The following is a 16,424-nucleotide window of genomic DNA, read 5'->3' as shown; positions in this document are numbered from 1 at the left end:
TATAACACACAACATTTCAAGGGTACTCCCGTCAAAATAACATTTTCTTTACCTTGGGTTTGTATGGCTGTGCTGTTTTGATGAAATGGTTGTGCCGGGTCTTCTCCTTTTTGTCCGCCTGCATGCTGAAAGACTCATGACTTTTCCTCAGATGAGAACCAGGACCTGTTGTGTGGCGTCCGGACCTCTGTGCAGGACATGAAAACATTCATATTCACCTCATTTGCCTTCAGTTATTTTACACTGCATTTCATAACACAGGACACCGCATACAGAATTTTTTTTTTTTCCTGTTTACAGTTGTATCACCAAATATCAGTGCTGACTTAACATCATGATGTCTATCAGCAGTAGTAAAGACATTGTCCCACAGTCCAACTGTACATCTCATGAGCGTGAGACACAAGCACCTCCTTGAGCCACCAATAAAAAAATACTCTGGACAATTGAAAATCTTCCACTCACCCTGCTGTTGCCATGGAGATTGTTGTAAATGATTCGAAAACGCTTCCTGGTGTAGTTGCACCTGTAAGTCCCGCCCATCAGGTACTCAATAACCAGGCCTACATCAATCAAAGTGATCTTATAGTTCGGAGGCAGATGACTCTGTAAAAAGCAGCAACAACAAAATGTTCTTCAGACTTAATAGACTCTGGTTAACATCACAGGATGAGAACAATCAGTTCTGACACTTACCTGTTTCACATCTCTGACCAGGTGGAGGAGAGTAGGATTGTTGGGAGGTTGTTTCTGGAAGGATACAAAAAGTTTTAACTTATTTACTCTTTTTTTTTTGTTTACACCAAACATCCTGTCTCTTTAGTTTATTGTGGTGTGATCTTACCATGTTGTAAAGCTCCTCAAGCCTACTGATTGTCAGGAAACGGTGCATGCTCACACCATTTTCTATGAGCAGCTTCACAAAGTCCACCCTGTCCATCACAAGAGCATCGAGCATCGCTTGCTCCAAAGAGCTAACCTACATACATAGAAAGATGTTAGAGCCATTTTGTTTGTGTATTTTTGTGTTAATCATGTTCTTGCAATTTACAAATATTTTGGATATGATGGATATGATGTAAAGACCTTTCTTTATCATATGAACTCATATCAATTTTGTTTCAGGTCAAATCACCAATGCAATGCAGCTGTTCATCCCATCCTTCTCATGAAGGATGGGATGGGACTGTTTGCCGTTTGCCTCTTCAGCTGTTGTGCAGTCTTTCACCACGTGAGATGTTTGTTTCATACTACCGAGAATGAAATCCGCTAAATGTATCTGCAACTTAAATGTTAGGATTCTGGAGCGTCTAATGTGTGCGTCAAGAAGCTCTGTTACACATGGCACAGTTTAAACCAATTAAAAGACCAGGGCAGCTTGAGACCAATGCTGTTATGGAGAATATTTTTATAGCAAATCCCAATTTATAAACACAAACATGAATAAGGGAGTAGACCAAAAATATGGCCAAATTACTAAAAGCCCCCAAGAAAACAAAATAAATAAAAAAATTAAATAAATATAATCTGTCCTCGCTGACACAGGCCAGAAGTCCCCAAGTTTGAAAATAAACAAAACCAATGGGAGCAGCTTATGATGACAACTGTAATATGATTCAAGTTACAGTCAAGGCAAGCTGCTCGGGGCAGCCTGACTGACTCCAGTCCCCTGGCTCTTCAGGCTGCTGATTGTGGTCAGCACATTTGGGACCATTTTGACCAAGTCCAAATGTTTAAAGATAATGCTGAGCTAAGCAAACATCCCTGTAAGCTGTGGCTCTTACACACAAACACATACACACACACACACACACCAACATACCAAGAGCTGCTGTCCGTACACAAACACATGATTCTTGGCAATGTCCACACGGTCCCAGGCCAGAGTCAGGACCAGCTGATCGAAGGCGGATGCATTTGTGCCTGAAATATGGAGGTACAGTCACTTGTAAACACACTTAAAACAGATATTAACCGCCAGGTAACTAAAGCCTTAATAACTATGCACTTCCTGTTAGCCAGCCAGCAGGATTAGAGGGGTTAGTAGAGCAGGACTAGGGCTGTAACACAGTCAATTACACCCCAATGCAGCAGCAGAGCAGCTTAAACTACAAAGTAAATCTCAGTTGAGTGTACTTCTCCCTTCCACAGCAGTTCACCTTATTGACCTCAAGGAGCTGTGCATGCCATATAAAATACATAAATGATCATCCATATGTCAAAACAGCAATCCCAGAAGAATTTTAGAAACAAGTGATTCCAGTCATGTGTCATGCAGTTTGATCCTTCCAAATAAATATGAAAATGTTAATATGCTCTATATTCTGGTTTTAACAGTGATGTCATTTTAGCTTCTTCAAACTTCCCGCACACTGAATGGTGAAATACATACTGCTTTCCAAGTGATGGATGGATTTAATCGAAGTGGAAAAGAGATAGCAGCTCTCCACCTATCAAGCAGCAGCCACTATTCTTTCAAAATGCCTGAGAGCCTTTGAATCCCAGAGTCCTTTAGAGGATGAGTTACTGTTTCACCAAGATGAACACACCTTAGTCTGACAAATATTTGTCTGAGTGGGCATTTCAGTCAAAATCATTCTAACAGTTGAATGCTAGAATGCATTTCTCAATAGAATCAATCATGTGCAGTCGCCTACAAATTCTTGTCTAAATAAACTGTGGGTGAACCACCAGTCACCTACCAGGACTATCACCCTTCTTTCAGGTGAAAGGTTAAATCCGTACATTATATCAAAAACAGCCGTGTGTAACCAACAGCCTATCAACCAAATCATTTAGAGCAACAGTCTTCTTTCTAAAATTCTTTCCAGATTGTTCCACATGCAGACTGCAGCAGAGAGGAAGAGTTAAGATGAAGAAATACAGCTCAGCGAGTGACAGCGATAGAATGAGGAGGCCCTGTGAACGCAAGCAACCTGATCTCCTCAGAAACACAAAGAGAAGGGCAAACAGGGCGAACTGTTCTCAAAGCATATCTATGACAGAATGAAAACATCACAAAGTCTTGAAATCTTACAGCCCTCCCAATGCCAACAACCTCATCATATGAACGGACCGAATCAACTTTTGACTCTCAGACAAATGTTGCTTTATTAAAGTTGCTGTATAACTTTGCTGATGTGACTTAACATTTACCAACCTTGGAGTAAAGCCCTCAGAATGGCGACATCAATGTCCTGGTGCTCCTCGGAGCTGATGTGAAACACAGTGATCTGTTTTCCAAGAAATAAGATCGCTCTTATTATCATATTCCCACGGACATTTGCCAGATGTATAATGAGTTTGTTATGTGGCAACAATCTAAGAAAACTAACAGTGGAACCCTTAGTTGAAGTTTCTGATTTGCAAAAAAAACCCCAAAAAACAACCCAGACAACAGATAACAATTGTCTGTGTGGTAACAAGGACCTCTTATTGCATCTATTAAATTATTAAAGGTTTCATTTGCAACTTTACTCCCCTGTTGCAACGTGTCAAGAAATGAACGTGTGCAGGTTTACCAGTTCTTTACTCTTCATACACTCCATTAGAGTCTGGAACAGATGGATGGCATCACTCTGGCTGAAGTTGAAGGTTTTCTTGATGGTTGCAATGATGTCAGCCTCCACTCCATCAGGGAGTCCGCTGTAAAAGAATTACAATAAAACAGTCTTATTCCCTTTACTGTCCGAGGAGGGAGATTCGGTTTAATTCCATGTTTCCATTTCCGTATGATCCAAGAGCTCTGGCTCAACAGCACATGCATTCAGTTCTATAGAGTCAATGGCATCAGGCTACTTTGTGTCACAGTGTCTTTATGGGCAAACACCGCTCACTGTGTTTGTCACTACAGTTCAGCTTGAACTCAGCCACCATGTTTCATGAAGAGCAAGCTTCACACTGAGGCTCAACCAGGACATGTTGATATTTGGGTCGGCAAGAGAACACACACACACACACACACACACACACACACACACACACACACACACACACACACACACACACACAGATGTTATGTGATGCTCATTAATCTGCTATTCTTTAAACATCTTTTAAAAAAGGATTAAACACTCATGAACCTATTAGGTATGCTAGAAAAAAACTAATGCAGTATAATCCTGAAATACACACTCCCTTCATGAGGACTGTTAAATTCATGTCAATTTTGAGGCAGTAATGAGTGTGTCTGAAAAAACTAAACCAGCACTGCCAGCTGAGGCTGTCTGACAATAAGTTGAGATCATATTTTACATTTACTGACATAACAACATTAGACACACACCTTTTTTTTTTTTTTGTAAAACTGTCTCACATTTAACAGAAGTTAATAAAAATTGAATTTGCTGAATGAGCCTATCATCAGATTATTTCAGTAAACAAGTTCAGCTATTTTAAACTCTGGACTGTGGTCGGGACAGAAATAGATCAGAGACACCCTTATCCTCATACAACCACTTGCTGAAACTTTCAAATTGCTCCATTGTTTTCAAATCTCTCTGGGATATCTCTTGCTTGATGATTTAAATTAATCTCATTACATTAGTTCTTTCTTTTGCTTTTGGCCATGGCACACACAAAACAGACATAATCTTCTGTTCCCTGTCCATGCTTGTTTTTGTCCTACCCTCCCTCCTCGGTCTGCTTGTGGACGTAGGCCAGTATGTCAGCAGCTCGGCCAGTCCCCTCACACACCACCACTGGGACAGGAGGGCTCTCCTGGAGGTACTCCAGCACGTTTAAGATCACATTGGGACCTCCTTCAAAGACCAGGGCCACAACAGGAACACCCTGACCAATACCTACAAGACAGACACAATAACTAGCTCGTTCAGATTATATCCTGTTACCTTTGGCTGCCCAATACCTCTCCACCCAAGTAACACTTTGTAAGAGGTTGAGATGATTATGGAATACGTGAATGACTCAGATGGTTCAGTTGGACACAAGAACATTTATAGAATAAAAACCAGAATCAAGGAATTTCTCTGTGGATCAATGTTTTGTTTTTGTTTTTTTTAATTCTGTTCTGAGTAACTAGTTGAGGAAAGTCAGAGAAATATGATCATGTGAATGACTGCTGGCCACCGTCGGCTCTCCTAAGGGAGGGGAAAGGTGAGGGTTAGGAGTCTGCAACTTCACTACATCTTACACAGTTACTCACGTTTCTCCGGGAAAAAAAAAATCCCCAAAAAACAGCTGTTGTAGTGAAAGATAACGTTACATTGCTGGTTTCCTTACGTGCGTGTATTCTTTGGAGGTTGATGTGCTTCTCCAGGTCCCGGCGCAGTTGGACCTCAGCACCGTACTTGCCCACGGTCCCATCATCCACCAGGAGGAAATGGGAATGGAGATTATTGAGAACGTTTAGTTTGCTGAGAGGGTTCAGTAGGGTCTGATATGGAGCAATGATCTGTAGTGGGAAAAGACAGATAATACAGGGGAAAAATTACTTTTGTATCTTAAATTAAGATAAACTTAAGAGTCAAATGTGAATAGTTATGCCATCTGGCTTAAGACGTTTGGTGATGTTTTGTGATATTCATGAAATACTGACAAGAGCAGCTTGAAATGTCTTACGTCTCTGCCGATAAGATCATTCCTGTTTTCGATGACTCCCCAGGGTGCGATACCAATAGTGCAAATTTTCTTTGATGATCTGGAACAGTGCTCTTTCAGAGCATCACCTACATGCTTTGCCACACCTTTGGGAAGAATACAAGAATGAATCTATTTGCTGGTAAGCTATTTGGTGTTGCGGTCAGGGTACAGGTCTGTGCATGTCCCCATGGACCTGGGTTTCAGATTCCGGTTGGGGTAACTACACCTCCAGACTTGCATATAATGGTACAAGCCCTGAAATCTGCTAACAGTGTACTAAAACTGTAGAGGCTCCTTAACACACCAGAGATTCTGCAACCAAAAAAATACTCCAGTTGGACAAGTTCACAACAAGCCCATTAGTCGTGGGGTTGTTTGTGAACCACAATGGGTCTGCTAATTGTCCTCCTGGATTCAGCAGTAATTTGTGAGCCAGAGGACCTCCTCAGCTGAGTCGGGCGGCACACAGGCATTAAAAGTAATCACTGGTCTCAGTAATTGACCCCGTGAGTAACAATTTAAACACTATCATCAGACCACACCATTTTAAGAACGTGGAGTGAATGCAGACACACAGTCAAATGACATGCTCAAAGCCCAGCATTACAACTTCTGCGACATCAGCGGACCACATGGATGGTGGTTGCGCAGGTTGTGTATAGTAAATGTGTGTGGGCCAGTTCTGAATTTTCAAATGATATCAGCAAAAGAGTGCAAATTAACTGAAACAAAATTTGATTGCAGTTTTCTCATAGGCTCTGTAAACTACATTCCTGTCAAAAAAACATCTTTGAACTGAAGGAATATCAGGAGACTTTACAAAACATTTTTGTGGCCACAGAAATAAAACAACCAGTGGAATGATTTTCCTTTACCTGTGTTGACCCCTCCAGTGAGAATCCAGGCCCCTGTGGTAACTGCAGCTTTGATAAGGCCTTTGCCCAGCACCTGCTTGATGCGTGGGTGCAGCTCAAAGTTCTGAACTCCTCCATGGACAGAGATGAGGATCTTGGGTAGCTCCATATGCCATTCCTTCATCATCAGCCGCAGGATGCTCTCTGGTCGGGAGTCGTATGACAAACGCACATACTGCCCACGTTTGCACAGATACAAGAAAAAGCCCACACATTGATAGAGGATTTAGAGTTTGGGATCATTAATGACGTTCATATTATATTGCCTTTTTGCATTCACCAAATCAAGGTTGAAGAGTTTGTCTGGTTTCTATGTTTTTGGCAAAGAATATTTCATCATGCACGGAATAAAGCATCACTCCATGTCACATTTACAAGCCATCATTTAAATAGAGGAATGTACTTCCCTACCTTGGCCCTGTACGAGTGAGACCCTCCCTGGAAGTTAACAACACCGTAGGCGTCAGTGGGGCTCGCCTCTGTGTGTTTTTCCACCGACCACTCCTCTAGCTCGGGCAGGGATAGGTTGGGGTTTTCACCCAGCTTCACATCCGAGTACTTGGTGGCCAAGCTGGCTGTGAAGCCAACATGCTGCCGCACCAGTCGCCCACAGCAGCACCTTCATAATCACAACACTCACTTTATTGGCAAGCCCTCAACGCTATTCATCATATGATTTATCTTAAGTAACTTTGCACAACCCCAGAACAATGCAGATGATACAACAGTGGCGGTGTAAATTATAACAGAGTTGAAAGGCAGGATTATGATATGGACAGAAGGGTGTGGAACAGGAATCTAAGCCACACCTGAGGAAATGCTTTTGTATGATTTGGGTCACTTGAGGGAACTTTTCCATAATGATGTCAGTTAGTGAACTTTTATTTGGCAAAACATCAACCCACCCCCCACCCCCCAAGACTGATGAAACAAATGCTACTGGTTCATCCCTGCCGATTGAACATGAACAGTATTTTCTAAAACAGACGGAATGGAAAGAATATAAAATATAATTCAAATTTCATTGCTTCCGTACTGTGTAACTGAGCAACAGGGAATAAAATGATAAAACTAACCTCAATAAGCCATGATGACAAGGCCAATGCAATTTAATTACCATAAGAATTAACCACCAGCTTGAGCTTGCCATTTTTTCTTGCTTCAGTCAATTATCTCATATGAGATTGTGTATCCTGACACACAAAGCCTGGAAGTTAATTGTTTCCTGTGGAGGGTCACTGCTCAGTGAATTCACACTGCAACAGAATTTGCCTGCAGGCCATTTCTCTCAGGTTGGTCCTATCTGCTAATAGAAAGAAGAGAACAAAAACCAAACAAATACTCACCGGACTAGCTGTTGGCAAATCTGGCATCCTGGAAGGCATCTGGATGGACATCAACATATTCAATCATTCATTTAAGTTAAACACAGGCCACCAAAATGTAAAGTAGACTTGCAGGAACATTTAAAGCACAGCCCCAGTGTAAGGGCCGTTCTCTCCTTGCTAGCAGTTAGAGGACTTCAAGTAAGTTTATCTGTCAAGTGGGCAGGAAGCCCAGTTAGTCTGCCCTCAAACAAAGACAGAGTTATGAAGCCTGCCAAGGAGGCTCATGCAGGCTTTTAACTGCATGTTTGATTGGTTCACCAACACCTCCCTGTCATGCGGTAGCAGCTGGTTCGGTAGTTAGTGAAGAAAAGACAAAGGCAAATAATTGATGTAAAAGAAAACAGAAGGAAAACAGTAACTCTGCATAACTGTTTGTTTACAGAGAGCAAGGAATGCCTGCTCTCTGGCTTGAACACAAATAATGGCGTTACACAGTAAATGTGTTTAATTGTCGGGAAACTACTGCAAATAAAATTCCACAGAACTTTGAAAGTGTTTTTTTCCCCATTTTTTTCACAACTGGACACATTGTTTATTCTAAATGCTGTACCTTTAATAAAGCCTGACAACAACCTGGTACAGAGACTGAGAAGCTCGCATGCAAAGCCAGCTAACGCTGCCTTGTCTGATTCCAGTAAATCTACAGAAGAACCTGCCTGCACAACAGAAGAACACCAACACACAAGCTTCCTACACAGTCAAAAACAACATTACAAATAAAAACAGCACTATTGGGAAAGTCAAGTGATTTACGGAATTCTGACTTATTTAATCAACTGTACAAAACATAAAACTGATAAAGTGAAATCAGAAATCTTGAACACAGGAAGATAATGACACACATCACTGGCCCTCCCTCTCACTTAACACTGTAATTACAGTGACAGACGCAGACATTAGAATTATGTGGAAACAGACTCATTTACCCACTGGAGAGTAGTGGTTAAGGTTTGGGCCTTCCATGACACACACACACACCATACAATTACACCGTTTCCATGGTTATCACCACAAGGTTCACCAGTGGAGCATAAGCACATACCTGTGGGGGTCCTTTGACACTGGTAGTATGTACACACATTCCCTCTTGGTGAAAGTGCTTTCTATCCAGGGTTTCTGGGACTGGGGAGAAAACAAACACCAGATTTAAACTGTGAGCAGGTGAAGGCAGCTGATGATCCACATATTTGAGTATGTGACTTTGAATACGTTCAAGCTGCTGCCCAAATTATCCTCTGGGGAAGTTCAACAACAGTGCTGGTTCAGTAATGGTGTTTACAATCATCGTACTTCCACAAAGAAAGGTTCAACAAGTGAGACCAAAGCAGGTTTTACCCCAGAAACTGCAATAATGAACCTCCAAACATCCAAAAAGGGTGCTTGGAACCACTTAATCCCAGATTTAGTCAATGGAAATCAAAAGGAATTAGAAGGACTATAAATAAAATAATAAAAATTAAACCAGGAACCGTATTACTGTAGCTGGCCGTTTCTGCAAGTGACTATGAGCTAAAACAAAAAACTCATATTATTTTTCACAAGGATTTATGTGAGAGGAATTTTCAATTAATGCGTCATGCTTTACTTTGATTCCAGTAAAGCCCCCCTGAGTGACTAGCCCTGTTAATCCTTCTCAGCATAAAGAAGCAAACCTGTCACCTGCTTTAAACCAAAGCACTTCAACTATTCCTAAAACTCAAAACAATGGAATTACAACTAACAGGGATGAAATGTCGTGAGCCAGGCTGGTACCAACTAGTTGTTTTCTGTTAGAAGCTGCGAACGATCTGAAATGCATGAAGAACATCTCTAATTTTCATGTTCTGTGTTTCTTAAAGCACCAGTGGAGCAGCACTCTTAGGAGCATTATAGGTGATGTATAAAGATAATAAAGCTTTCTCTTCCATTCCATCAATGTGGTGACGATGCAGATTCCCATCTCTGATTTCAACAACTGGTGCAGGTTCAATCCTACATATAACAAGATGGCTGTTTGGAAACAGGTAAAAACAAACTAACTAAAAAAACAACACACTAACACTCACACACACTCGCACACAAATACACAGGTCATCCCACCACTTGACCAGTGACATCGAACCACTGTTTGTACCTGAACGTCCTCCTCTTCATCTCTGTGTTTAAGGGCTTTGTACAGGAACATGCCAGTGCTCCCTCATGCATCTCCTGGATAAACCACAGTCGCCTCAGACTCCCTTCAGCACTGGATCACCAGCAACAAATTACTATACTCTCTTGGTCTCTGAAGATGCGCATGCAATTTGCATACAGGTCTCAAAGTCTACGGTGATGCTGTGACTATACAGATCCGGCCTGAGTTAAAAGCTGAGCGATCAGCGAGAGGTTGCAGCCTCCTGACTCCATCTACAGTTAATCTGTAAGAAGCCACTCAGGGGGCAGATGAATGTGTCTGAGACAAACTAGATATTACACTTAAGCAAGGGAGAAAGAGACGAGGGAGGCGGGGGTGTGGGAGAGGATTAGCGGATGGGCAGAGGCCTCAATGATATATACCTGTGTCTACCGAAGACACGGCACCAACTGTGATTCATGCAGTACACACACACGCACACACGCACGCACAAACAACCTCCCAACAATTCAAGCACCACACTCATCACACACTTCTAGAGGCCTCTATCTTTTTAAAACTCCCTGTCATGTTATAATGAGGCTGACTTTAGTTACACTGGTGGTGCGGTTATAAGACAGAGGAGTGACAGCAGAGCCTGGTGATAACAAATTGGAAGTCGCTTTAAAAGCTACAGTCTGATCCCAGCTAGTACAATTTTTTCTTGGTACAAAATGTTTAAGAAAATTGTGTGGTATACAAGCAATACAGTTGGAGATCACGATAACAACATCACTGAAGAAGGATGAAATATCCATTAAAAAGCAGGAAATGTGTTTTTATTCACTTGCTGCATTGACGTATCAGTGTCACAGAATTTGACAGCTGAGTTAAAACAATGTAACAAAGTCATAGTTTTGTCAAAATGGCAACAGAGCATTGGTTAATAACACCAACAGTGTACATAAAAACATCAATACTTGGTACCAAGTGTATCAATAATGCATTGCGAGAGGAAGTACAGAAAAATAAGGTAGTATCAATATTGCTTTTAACATCCCAACAAGTAACAGATGTGAATCAGATGTGCTGCATAGTTGAGGATCACCGTCAACTAAACGCTGGTGTCATTTTGATGAAACGAGGCTATACACAGTGTTAATAAGGCAGATAAAACAGGATTGTGCTTTGCTAACCTGTTACCATGGCACCTGAGAATGTCAGCCAACAAAAGACCTGAGCTCTTAAGAGACCCTGCCAAACACACACACACACACACACACACACACACACACACACACACACACGCACGCACGCACGCACACTTTCTCGCGCTTCCATTTCCTCACTCCCTCCCTCTTCCTCTTTGGCTTCGTTTTCCGAGCTCCCACTTGCCAGTTTTATGATCCTTTAGTTACTGTAGGAAATATAACAGCATCTTTCCCTCTCTCTCTCTCTCTCTCTCTCTCTCTCTCTCTCTCCCTCTCCTCCCTAATGAAGATGTAGTGAGTTTTGTTTGTGCATGTATTTGTGTTTGTGTTCATGTTCATCGTGTTTGTGCAAACAAATGTGTTTGACAGGTGATACTTCTGATCACATGGTCTTCCACAACCCTAACACACCCTTGTAGAACTTGCCAACTGAACTCTTCCTTCCCCCTCCTCCTTTTTTCCCCAACAATGTAACAAATCTGACTGGTCAACCCATGATTCCTCTGACCCCATCTGACGTAATTCATGGTGAGATAACATCTGGCTTGGCAATGCTATTAGCCATTAGAAAGAGAGGAGGCTAGGGGGGTCAGCAATTCAGTGCAAGTGGTAGTCAAATAGAGGACTGGTTCTCAAAGACTTCAGGAACTGACCAGATGAACAACATGGAGTTGCTGTTTTTTTTTTCATTTTCTATTTGCTCTGAGAAATGCATCAAAGTGTGGCTTGTGATAAGGAGTTCATGGTTATGGAGGAGAGATTAAAAGGTTTGGGTTTGATGAGGCAAGATTGTATGCAAAAAAAACATAAAACAAAATTGTGCAATTTCTGCATATTTGTAGACAGTAAATAATCACAATACTTTTCTATTACAAGATTTACGAATGAAACCATGGTATAAGGCTTCAGTAATAAGCATGGAGAAGAACTGGGGCATCCTGCATGGTCCAGTGAGTTATGGCACTTATCATGAATTTTTCCAAGCCATCATAACCTTTATTCTTCACTAGTGTTTCTCTTTGGATCAAGTCACATCACAAGAGGAACTGGAGTCGCACTGCACATACCTCATAAAAAAAAGGAACCCAGAATCTGTGTGGAAACAGACATCATTCATTTAGTGACTGCAATCACAGCTGAAAAGATGTCTCACTTCAGAGATCAAGAGAAAATTAAATATGCAAAAAATACTTTCGTTTAAGAATTTCAATGGAGAATTTCTGGTGATGGACCACTCAAACTGATGAGGAAGTGAGCCAAGGATGAATGCTTTACACATGAGATGTGACTCAATAAGCTCTAACAACTGTTCATACCCCGATCCCCCCTTCTAAATTTAAACTAACATAGGTGTGGCCAATACTGCCAAATTCTTCCATGTAGATATATAAAAACCCAAAGTGAATGTCTCCAAATTCAATGAAGAAGTCATAATGATTTCTTACAATTAGCTCTCAAACATAATTGAACATGCATTTGGGCTTTGAAGACACAAATAATATGGGCGTAGATTTACATTTCGAGCATAGGGGTGAGACCCGATCACAAATGGTCATTGAAGACACGTTCAACAGCCAAGTGGGAACTCACGTACATACAGCTGTCCACTTGTGATCGCATCACTCAGGGTGTCAAATGTCAGATGTGAACGGCGCCTTATTGCTCAACTGCCAGAGGTAGGATGTTAGTGTGTGCTTCTCTGCAGTGCTTATGTACTTAAATTAGTAAATGTCACTTGCGGCCTTGAGTTAGTATTTAAATACTAAATTAATTTAGACAAACTCAAAGTAATCCCTCTGCCACAGCATATCTGAGGATTTCCTCAATAAGCTGAAATCATGACTCAAGACTCCCCTGTTTCTGATTGATAACATACATATCAATAATGGCAGCTGGAAACTCCTGACATTAAACAGCATGCTAAAAAATATTTCTATCAAGACAGAGTCAAAGCAAGTTCAAAATAGACATTTATATAGGCTTCAAGAGAAAATAGTTTATAACCCATGAAGAAACATATTAACACTGACAGGCCGAATCAAATGCAAAATCCTCGCAACATCTGAGTAGCTCCCAAGATCTGGTCTATAAAAGAATGCTAAATGAAGGGAAATAGTTAATTATTGCCTTCAGAGGAGATTCCTGGAAGGCTGCACACAGAAGTAAAGTTAGTTCAAACAGTCATGAGACCAAAGTGTGATGCTTCTGCAGCTCTCACGCTTGTGCCTCCTGGGTATAACTCTGAAAGAGTGCACAACATGGGCTGATAACAAGCTGGCATGCCACTCCAAGTTCCACCCTCAAGCAGCTATATAAACTGGTGAAGTAAAGCACGTGATGCCCTTTTCTTGACAACATCTGGTAGTCATGGCTATATGAGCTCTCCCAAATCCAGGTTAAGGAAATGGCACGAAGAGAAGAGCAATTATACAGACTCGCTGCTTACAGGAAGACACTACAACAACATTAACATGCACATTACATCCTATCTTTACACATACACATCAGCTCAGAGCCGGAGGAAGTACAGGATATAACATCCAGAGCAGTCAGATTTTTACTACAGGATTATCATGGCCAAAAGGATTTCACCTATCAATATTACTCAAATATCTATCATAAAATGAGTGTAAAAGAATAAAATCTTTAAATGTGTTTTTTATTTTTTTGTCTCATTTTTTTTGGCAAATGGGTAAGACTCCAATTACAAGAGTAGTGCGCCAGAGAGTCTGGATCCACAGAATTAGACAGTGTCTGCAAAATTTTTCAATATTATCTCCAATGACACAAAACAAATCGGGACCCTAAAACTGTGATACAAACCAGTAGCTGCTGAAACCAATCATGTGACAAGACTATCGTTAACAGGGAGCAAGACAACCGCCTCTACTGGCCAAGTGAACCGCACAGTTACTGGCACGGAATTATCTATATTATCATATATTAACACAATATGGACAATCAGTTTTTACATATCAGGGTGATCATCAATACTATCAATCAATTATGACAACCCTTCTTAAGGATGTGTGTGTCTGAGTGTGTGTGTGTTGCGCTCCATTTGTAAGATCAGCAAATTGTGACTGTATCTAAACTGCCTGTCTAAGGCCACTGGAGAAAATGTTATCAATCATCATCAAATGGGCTTGCATATGCGTGTGTGTGTGTGTGCGTGTGAGTGTGTGTGTGTGCTGCAATTGGATTAAAGTGTGAGATAACAGTGCTCAGAACCATGCAAGCAATCCCACACAGTCAAACCCTTATAAAGAGTTTAAATTAAAACACTCAAAAAACCCAACATTTTACCAGCTCACTAACTGCTAAAGCGCGAGCTGATGACCAGTCCAACCACCCACCGTGATGTGACAAACTGCAGCTTGCAATGATGAAGCTCTGTTCCTGACTACTCTGATGAACCAGCGGTAGTTCAAGACACACAGTTACCGGCCAACCCTGGTAAGCTGGTTCATGTGATCGGCTCAGACCAGCACTGTGGGGAAGTGAGAGTTTTACAGCACGCGAGAGGCCCCGGCTGCTGTGGAGCCTCTATCAGTAAGCGGTGTATCATATAATATCGGTACCATGATGCAAGATTAGCGTTAATCAGAGCAGCAAAGTTGGACTCCTTGTAGTCCACAACACACTTAAATGTGACTTATTGTCATGGTCACATCATCAATTATTTATCCCGACATACAAGTTGCAGTAGATTAGGTTGTTTATGTGCAATCTTGCTTTTATGACTTTGACGGACTATTTATACCGCTTTTTATTCTAGGGGATTAGCTGCAGTGATTTATAGCAATATTGAATTGTAGGATGACTTGAGAGCCACATTTTTTTTTCAGCTCCGATTTGGTTTCAATGCACATCTGCTGATGCTGATACCAGAGCTGACTGTTTGGGATTATCATCAATATTATTGTTTTTGGCATTATGCTTATGGTTACATCATGAGGCTGTAGTAAACCACAGAGCTTAATATTTAAAAAAAAGGGGGGGGGGGTATACATAAATGTCTTGAATCCGATGTGTCTCCTGCTACACAACACTGTGGAATGGAACCTGGATCAGTACATGGACTGGAACCATCATTCCAATATCCAATCGATGAAAGATGAAGCCAGCCATCTGTGAATAACCACATATTCTGGCCACATATTCTCAGAACAATGTCCCATCTCTCGGTATTTACAGTAACTCACAAGGTTTGCCAAAAAACACCCATGCATAGACATTTGATTATATAGTTCCAATTTTGCTGTCCAAAAAAGAGAGGTGCTAAAGTGTAATAAATCCGTGGATATAACCATGGTTATATCTACCATAATAGAGTTGATACCGTGGATCCGAACCAGCTCCGGTGTGGTCAACTGACTCACCAGGCTGGTTACATAGCATCTCCTCTTTCCATTCGCCCTGAGCTCTTCCACCGAACAGACCAGAGAGGGTTAGACATTCTTGGAAAAAGAAGAGGCGGTGTTTTTGTCACGCAAGGGAGGAATAAAAACACACGTCAAACAAACAAAATGTTGAGGGCAGTCCTCGGCTTAATGTCTGCGACAGGCCCGGAACGCTCAACTCTCACTTAACAGCCAAAGGGCGCGCGCGCGCGCGTACACGGCTCAAACTGCCGTTTGAAATTATATAGACCCAAAATTCAGGAACTTTTTTCACCCACCATCACCACCACCCGGCCTGAACAGCAAACATTCAAGTGAAACTGGCGAGGCATCCACTCAAGGTGCCATTGACATCTTACTGGCAATGACAGCATGTCTTGTCCGACACATCTGCGACAGCTGTCGGGAATAGACGAGTGCGAGCGACCGTCAACCGCACTCTTCTTCCCAATAAGCGTCCCAGGGACTGACTGGAGACCACAAGTGCCGCAGCTCCTCTCTGTTACACAGAAAACACTGCTAGCATCGGGAAGCTACCGTAGCTAGTTAGCATGGTTTAAGCACCTAGCATCTAGCGCTAGCCAGCTAGCTAGCTATTTAGCCAGCTAACGTTACACCCGAGTGTGATTAGGGTTTTTTATGTTTTGTTTTGTTTTTGCTAGACACCGTCCCGCCTTTCCCCTCTTGGGTCTGAGTCACTGGTGTGTTAGCGAACCAGCCAGACAGTCAGCAAACAGAGAATACCACCCGGGTCGTGGCTGGGTGCCTGACAGGTAGGAGGCAGCATGCACAGGGAGGAGGAGGAGAAGGAGGGG

At 41.8% G+C, this 16,424-nt stretch overlaps 1 protein-coding gene across 1 annotated transcript in view; it reads right to left on the bottom strand.

Moving 5' to 3' along the window:
- Positions 1 to 15,654, bottom strand: part of trpm7 (transient receptor potential cation channel, subfamily M, member 7) — a gene marked incomplete at its 5' end in the record, with an annotated part of 37,010 nt that extends 21,356 nt beyond the window's left edge. The window contains 15 exons of the mRNA XM_086196326.1: positions 53 to 187; positions 466 to 606; positions 697 to 750; positions 845 to 979; positions 1,823 to 1,923; positions 3,161 to 3,233; positions 3,522 to 3,645; positions 4,628 to 4,802; positions 5,242 to 5,413; positions 5,581 to 5,705; positions 6,477 to 6,690; positions 6,927 to 7,134; positions 7,862 to 7,900; positions 8,946 to 9,025; positions 15,589 to 15,654. Coding sequence (XP_086052452.1) covers positions 53 to 187; positions 466 to 606; positions 697 to 750; positions 845 to 979; positions 1,823 to 1,923; positions 3,161 to 3,233; positions 3,522 to 3,645; positions 4,628 to 4,802; positions 5,242 to 5,413; positions 5,581 to 5,705; positions 6,477 to 6,690; positions 6,927 to 7,134; positions 7,862 to 7,900; positions 8,946 to 9,025; positions 15,589 to 15,654 — 1,842 coding nt within the window. The remainder of the gene's footprint in view (positions 1 to 52; positions 188 to 465; positions 607 to 696; positions 751 to 844; positions 980 to 1,822; positions 1,924 to 3,160; positions 3,234 to 3,521; positions 3,646 to 4,627; positions 4,803 to 5,241; positions 5,414 to 5,580; positions 5,706 to 6,476; positions 6,691 to 6,926; positions 7,135 to 7,861; positions 7,901 to 8,945; positions 9,026 to 15,588) is intronic.
- Between the last annotated feature and the right edge of the window lie 770 nt (positions 15,655 to 16,424).

Source organism: Aulostomus chinensis, chromosome 2 (assembly GCF_037954235.1).
Source record: "Aulostomus chinensis isolate RoL2024-O1b breed Wild chromosome 2, RoL_Achi_v1.0, whole genome shotgun sequence".
Lineage (NCBI taxonomy): Eukaryota > Metazoa > Chordata > Actinopteri > Syngnathiformes > Aulostomidae > Aulostomus > Aulostomus chinensis.
This window is presented reverse-complemented; position numbering and strand designations above follow the sequence as displayed.